Source organism: Oratosquilla oratoria, chromosome 13 (genome assembly GCF_046742065.1).
Source record: "Oratosquilla oratoria isolate Oo_2021 chromosome 13, ASM4674206v1, whole genome shotgun sequence".
NCBI classification, from domain to species: domain Eukaryota; kingdom Metazoa; phylum Arthropoda; class Malacostraca; order Stomatopoda; family Squillidae; genus Oratosquilla; species Oratosquilla oratoria.
The window spans coordinates 43429240-43436739 of NC_134789.1; the positions used below are offsets into that span (position 1 = coordinate 43429240).

General features: G+C 37.4%; 1 protein-coding gene across 1 annotated transcript in view; it reads left to right on the forward strand.

The window, feature by feature from the left end:
- LOC143032219 (acyl-coenzyme A thioesterase 5-like) overlaps positions 1-7500 on the forward strand; it is a 12511-nt gene that overhangs the window by 3908 nt on the left and 1103 nt on the right. Inside the window, exon 4 of the mRNA XM_076196688.1 lies at positions 6599-7500. This exon is cut by the window's right edge and continues 1103 nt beyond it. Coding sequence (XP_076052803.1) covers positions 6599-7395 — 797 coding nt within the window. The 3' untranslated portion in view covers positions 7396-7500. The remainder of the gene's footprint in view (positions 1-6598) is intronic.

The window sequence follows — 7500 nt, forward strand, 5'->3', positions numbered from 1 at the left end:
GAATTCATACATACATAAATACACACACACACACACATACACGCACACACACACACACACACAACACGCACACACACACACACACACACAAACACACAAACACACGCACACACACACTGATGGGTGAGTGTGGTGTATGGTTGTAACACGGAACTGTGTACCTATAATTTTCATGTGATATCTTTTGGGGAGAATTTTTGTTTCTGAGTGCAGGTGTACTATTGTGCAGGTTTTGGAGTATTTTATTATTACAATCTATGCTTTATGTTGCAAACTTTGTATTGTGTCTATATTTGTTTTGCTGAGTGCTGGGAACCAAGCTGTGGAGGCGTAGTCAAGTGTGGTTTTAATAAATTATTTATAGAATGTGATGCGAGCTTCCTTCTGTTGTCCAAAGTCCGTAATTGCAATTGGTATTAGGTGTTCTTGTTGATTCTTATCAGATCTTTGACGTGTAGGTTAAATATCATATATCAAAACTGAGGTCTGATATTATACATATATATATATATATATATATATATATATATATATATATAAAATATATATGTGTATACATAAATATTAATGTGTATATATATATATATATATATATATATATATATATATATATATATATATAGATCTGTCATACGAGCTCTGAGCTCTCTTCCGGGAGGGAAATAGCTGTCATCACAAGTCCAACACGTGATCCAAAGACCAAGGTGAATACACACACACACACACGCACACACAAATACAAAGCGAACATATACGCATACGCAGACACACTCGACTCAATGGCGCAGTGGTAGCGTTCGCGGCCGCCACTACGGCGGTCCGGGTTTGAATCCCGCCCAGGCCTGAAATTATTTCAGTATCGTTGCGCTGTGAGTCGTTACTCAAACTCTCGTGGGCGGGGAGTTGGGTGTGTGTGTGTGTGTGTAGTCACAACATTACCCATAGATCGGTCTTATAGCTCTGAGCTCTTTTCTGGGAGGGAAATAGCTGTCGATCACGAGTCCAACACGTGATCCAAGACCATGGTGAATCACACACGCAGTCAAACGAACCCGTATGCATACAAGTAAATATGCACACACACAGGCAGACACCGCACCGGTCAAATCGAACATACCGTCTCTGACAGGTTTTGTCTCCGTCTGCCTGTGTGTTTGTATATATATATATATATATATATATATATATATATATATATATATATATATATATACGTGTATGCATACGGGTTCATTTGACTGTATGTGTATGTCTACGTGTAATGTGTACTGGTATATGTTCACTGCATTTGTGTGTGTGTATTCACTTGGTCTTTGGATCACGTGTTGGACTCGTGATCGACAGCTATTTCCCTCCTGGAAGAGAGCTCAGAGCTCGTAGGTCCGATCTATGGGTAATGCTATGACCTTGCACACACACACACCCCCAACTCCCCGCCCACGAGAGTTGGAGTAACACCCCTCAGCGCTGCGATACTGATATTATTTCAGCCCCGGGCGAGAGTCGAACCCGGACCTCCGTAGTGGCAAGCCAGAGCTCTAACCACAGCGCCATGAGAGGTGTGTGTGTGTGTGTGTGTGTGTGTGTGTGTGTGTGTGTGTGTGTGTGTGTGTGTGTGATTCACCATGGTCTTTAGATCTCGTGTTGGACTCGTGTGTGTGTGTGTGTGTGTGTGTGTGTGTGTGTGTGTGTGTGTGTGTGTGCGTGTGTGTTCTAGTAACATATATTTTATGTCAACCATGGCAAGTTAGATTCCCAAGACTGATTCCAGTGTTATATGAGGTTATGACGGACAAACATAACAGAATTTTATATATACTCGTACATGACTGCCTGGGGTGAACAACGTTACTGATGGTTTCTGAGGGCGAAACTTCCTTTCTATCATATCTAAAAAATTCTAGTTTGTCTAAGTAAGCTTAGAATTTTTTATCTACTATTTTGTGGTTGTTATGCATGGCTGTTATCGGGTCATCTGCGGAGGAGAGTGTTTTGGTGTTAAGTTGGTGTTGGGAGATCGTTTGTGAAGAGGGGAACTCCATTGGGTAGTATTTTGTTCCCGAAACTTTGGGTTAATCTGCACTATCTGCCTGCTAAGAAGTTAGCTGTTGTTTGTCATTATTGTAATTCTGTTTATGTTGTTTTTCAACAATATATTTTTGGGAACTTTGTCAAATGCTTTATGTCTGTAGCTATCATAACTGTTATTTATGGTGGAACTCTCTAGTTGAATCCCTCCAGCATTTATTGAGTGATATTTGTAATTAGCGTCCTGGTGGGTAGTTTAATTGCATTTCTTTCTGGTGCTAATCTTGCCATCACCTTAAGGACAGTGGATATTAGAAAGATTTTATGGGTGCAGGGGCTTTAGATGTCTTATTTGGCTTCAATATGAGTATCATCTGATATATATATATATATATATATATATATATATATATATATATATATATATATATATATATATCACGGGGAAACCACAGTTGGAACAAAAAAGACTGGAGACAAGGAATCTATATTTCGATTGCAAACTGCAATCCGCTTCAGTAGGTATCTACTGAAGAAGATTGTAGTTTGCAATCGAGAAATATATAGATATATAAATATATTTTGTATAACCAAGAGTGGTTGAAGATACAAATTTAGGCTTTTACTGCATTTGGGCCGAGGTGTTTAACATGGAGGTTTGAGATCCCATCTAGGCCTTCAGCACGAGAGTTGTTAATTTTCTTTAGTGCCCCTGTTTTCTGGAGTTTTAGGTTTGAAATCTATCTTGGAGAAGTGTTTGTTGGTGATATTGCGTTGATGTTTGGTGATGATGTTTTCCTTTGGGTTACTCCAACTACTTTTTGAGTAGTGAGTGGGGTTGATTTTGATTTTTTCAGATTTTCCGGTTGTTTATTTTCAGATCTATTTTTTTCAGTTTTCTTTTTCCTTATTGTTGACTAGTTTTGCGATGCCTTTGTTTAATTGTTGTAATTGTTCTTTTTCTTGTTCAGTTAGATCATCGTTTCCCAAAGTGGGCAGTACCGCCCCTCTGGGGGCGGTGCTTTGATATCGGGGGGCGGTAGCGCAAAAAGGGGCGGTTGGGGGGCGGTAACGCATAAATAGGCAGTTGGGGGGCGGTAACCAAAAAATAGGCGGTTGGTGGCGACAGTGTAGCAGCTGTAGCTGCTACAGTACTTACACCGTCGTCCCAAACTGTTGGCGGCAACCGTCAAAAATCATACAAGTAATAAAAATTATAAATATAAAATTTCAAAAGATATGCCGCTCTTTTACCTGAGGATTAAGGGGTCTCATCTTTTAATCACATCCAACCGGAACTGACCTGGTTCCGATAAAAGCAATTGTCGGTGTTCCTTTGTAATACGTGACTCACGGTCAAAGATTTCATCCATTAATCCTGCAATTCTTACCCCTCATGGAACTTACTTTCAGTAGAAAGTTCTGTCATGTTTCTGTATAAATAGCTTGTCAAACTGATCAATCTCACAGTCAACAAACAACTACGCTACATGGTCCGACTCCAAAGCTCGTCTCAGGTATGTGAACATTTCACTTTAATTTCAATCTTGTAATATTCAGGATTTTTAAATATACTAAAGATGTGACAGAATAGGAGTCTATTAATGTAAGAGCACTACTAAAGGGTTTAAAAGAGTTACTGTGCAGTGTAAACTAAAAGTCGGAAGCATTCGAAATCTCGGAAGGCAACAAACTTGAGATTTTTTTTTGTTTTCTCCACAAAAGCTAAACCTGAATAGGTTAGGTTAGTTCTGATAGGCTTTTTGGCATATCTTTCCATTTTTAACAGTGTTCATACATGTTCATACTATTTCATGAACACACGCACGTACGCACACACACACACATTCATTCACTCAAACCCCTCCACCCACACACACAGACATATACACACGCACCCACACACACATACACAAACACACACACAGACATATACACAGAAACATACACACACATACAGACATAGCCTACCTACACACACATACACACACCTAAGCTTTACCTTTATATATTACATATGTAATCTATATTAAGCATTTATATATATATATATATATATATATATATATATATATATATACATATATATATATATATATATATATATATATATTTATATATATTTCTTAAATTGTATTTTTTTTTTCCAGAATAAAGGATGGCAACCCAACAGCAAGCAAAAAAGAAGTGTAGGCAGTATAGCGTGGAATATCTGAAATATGGATTTGTATCGGCACCACAGAACCAACAGCTACCTATGTGTCTGCTGTGTGAGAAAGTGTTTTCAAACGAAGCCATTAAACCTTCGACTTTTGGAACATTTGACAAAAATACACTCTGATAAAGCATATTTTCAGTCACTTCGAGAAAAGTTCCAGAAACGAAAAACTATTGTAAATATGTTTTCTAGCACTTCACAACAATCCACTGACGGTTTGCGTGCTTCATACAACATATCTTTGCTGATTGCTAGATCTGGTAAGCCTCATACGATTGGGGAGGAACTTATTCTGCCTGCAGTAAGAGAGGTTCTGCACACAGTTGTAAATAAGTCACCTGACCAAATTATAAAAGCTATACATCTCAGTGATAACTCGGTTCAAAGAAGAGTAGATGAAATGGCTGAAAACATTGAAGAAGCATTGTGCAACATTCTTGCCACAACAGAATTTAGCTTGCAGTTAGATGAGTCCACTCTACCAGGAAATGAATCTTTGCTTCTCGCTTATGTTCGTTTTATCAAAGATGAAAAGTTGGTTTAAGAACTGTTATTTGCAAGACAACTCAAAACAGACACTAAAGGAGAGTCGGTATTTAATGTTGTTGAGAATTTTTTCAAAGAGAAAAACATCCCACTTTCTAACATTCTTGCGTGTGCAACAGATGGAGCACCATCCATGATAGGTCGTCATCGTGGCTTCATCAGTTTCTTGAAAAAAGCCGTACCTGGTGTTCTTACGGTGCATTGTGTAATCCACAGGCAGCATCTGGTAGCAAAAAACCTAAGTGGTCGACTTCACAAATCAATGAATATTGTTATCACAGCAGTAAATAAGATCAAGGCACATTCTCTCAATTCCAGACTGTTTCGACAGCTTTGCATTGATAATGATGAAGAGTTTGAACGTTTATTGCTACACACAGAAGTTAGATGGCTGTCAAAGGGAAACTGCCTGAAACGTTTCTATTCTTTGTTTGATACAGTTGTAGAATTTTTCCAAGAGTCTAATAGTGGGCTCTGTGATGATCTAAAAAACATTGCTTATATGTCAGATACATTCACAAAACATTGCTTATTTGTCAGATATATTCACAAAATTCAGTGAAGTTAATTTGCAGTTGCAAGGAAATTATGTCAACCTTATCAAAGTCAAATCTGCTATATACAGTATGTATATATATATATATCTATATATATATATATATATATATATATATATATATATATATATATATATATATATATATATATATACTTAAAACTCTGATAATCTTGTTTTTTATCTTGCTTGCTTGAAACCGTCACTCAGAAGAGATATGACGTCACGACTGAGGACCAGCTAATCAGAAGAAGAGATATGACGTCACGACTGAGGACCAGGCAATCAGAAGAAGGGACATGGCGTCACGACATCATATGATGCGTAGTGTTCCAAGCAACGACGACATGACGTCACAATCTTCTACATTTCACTTCTTATAACAACATATCATTAAATTTTTTATTTGACCCAACATACATATATATATATATATATATCTATCTATATATACTTATAATTTTTTCATATTCAGTATTTAAAAGTATAGCCAACTCCTGAGTTAGCATCTATGAGGCATAATGAGTTTATTAGCATATCACGAACCCTATAAATCATAAGATGCGTAGTGTTCCAAGCAACGACGACATAACGTCACAATCTTCTGCATTTCACTTCTTATAAGTAATCAAGTCACTGCCTTCGTCTACTGAATAGAACATTGTCTTAATAAAGATTTTATTGACCATTTTATTAACAATGTATAATCTATTTTTTTTATTTGACCCAACGGGTCACGGGTGGTCTAGTATATATATATATATATATATATATATATATATATATATATATATATATATATATATATATATATAATATATATACTCCTGTAGCCTCCTGGCATGTTTCTTTTTTCTTCTTAATATTCACCGATATCTACTACTCTATTGGTGGGAACAGGTGTAAATTTTTCTCTGTTTCTTTTGTTTATTCTTGACATTTGTTATCCTTTTTTAGTTTATGAATGTTCTTTTGTGTGTAGGTTGTACTTGTCGTTCTATTTCTATCGTGATATCTATTGAAAAGTAGTTTGAGGTGAAGCCATATTATTTCCTCCCGAGGTAAAGAATCATATATCTGTAAATGCTCCATTTATCAATTAATTTAGTTGTTTGTTTAGTATTTTGATTTCCTTTGCTTATTTATTTATTCATTTATTTGTTTGTTTGTTTACTAATTTCTTATCTATTTTTATTTACATATTTACCTATCTATTACTTTTTTGTTTACTGGGTTATCTATCTTTCCAGCCTTACTAGCCTCTCGAGGCATTGCAGCCTTCGCTCTGGCCCTCTTCGCCTTCGAGGACTTACCCCAAAATCTTTTGCGAGTAGAAATGGAATACTTCGAGGAAGCTGTGGACTACCTTCTGAGTCAGCCTGGCGTCATCCCTGACAGGTGCGGCTTCGTTTCAGTGTCCCTTAGTGCCTTCATAGCCCTGGCGTGTGGAGCCTGGATGGACAGGGTCAAGGCCGTAGTTACCATCGGCGGGTTTCACTTCTTCCATGAGTCTCATGTAACTTATAAAGACAAGGAATATTTTGGAATGAGTTTTGATAGGAGCCAAGTCTTCGTCAAAGAAGGAGAAGAAAAAGCTTTAATCGGTGAAGATCTTCTGGGAAACACACTGGACCCCGAACATCCCCTTATTGTACCTATTGAAGAAGCAAGCGACGATACCTATTTTCTTGCTTTAGCGGGTGACAAGGACGCTATGTATCTTTACAAGGGTGTCGATACTCTGCAGAGGAGGATGAGTGACCGTGGGAAATCGGACAAAATTAGAACTATTGTGTATTCCGATGTGGGTCACTTGTTAGAAGTTCCATATACCCCAGATGTGGGCTATTTGTGGCAAATATTTACTCCCAAGTTTGCCAAGAGCATAGGACGAAAAGGAGTAGCTGTATTATACGGTTCCGCCCAATCATACCAGTATAGTCTTGCGCAGGTACAGCACTGGCATGAAATTCGAAACTTCATCTCGCATCACATTCGAGACGAAAGTCCTTGGTATCAAAATTATATTGACGAACAGCATGTATAATGGCAACCTAGTCTTAGATGACTGGTGATTTGGTCTAGAATGTAATCACAGAGGAACCTCGAATAACGAACTTGATCCGTTCATAGACTCAAACCGAAATGTTCT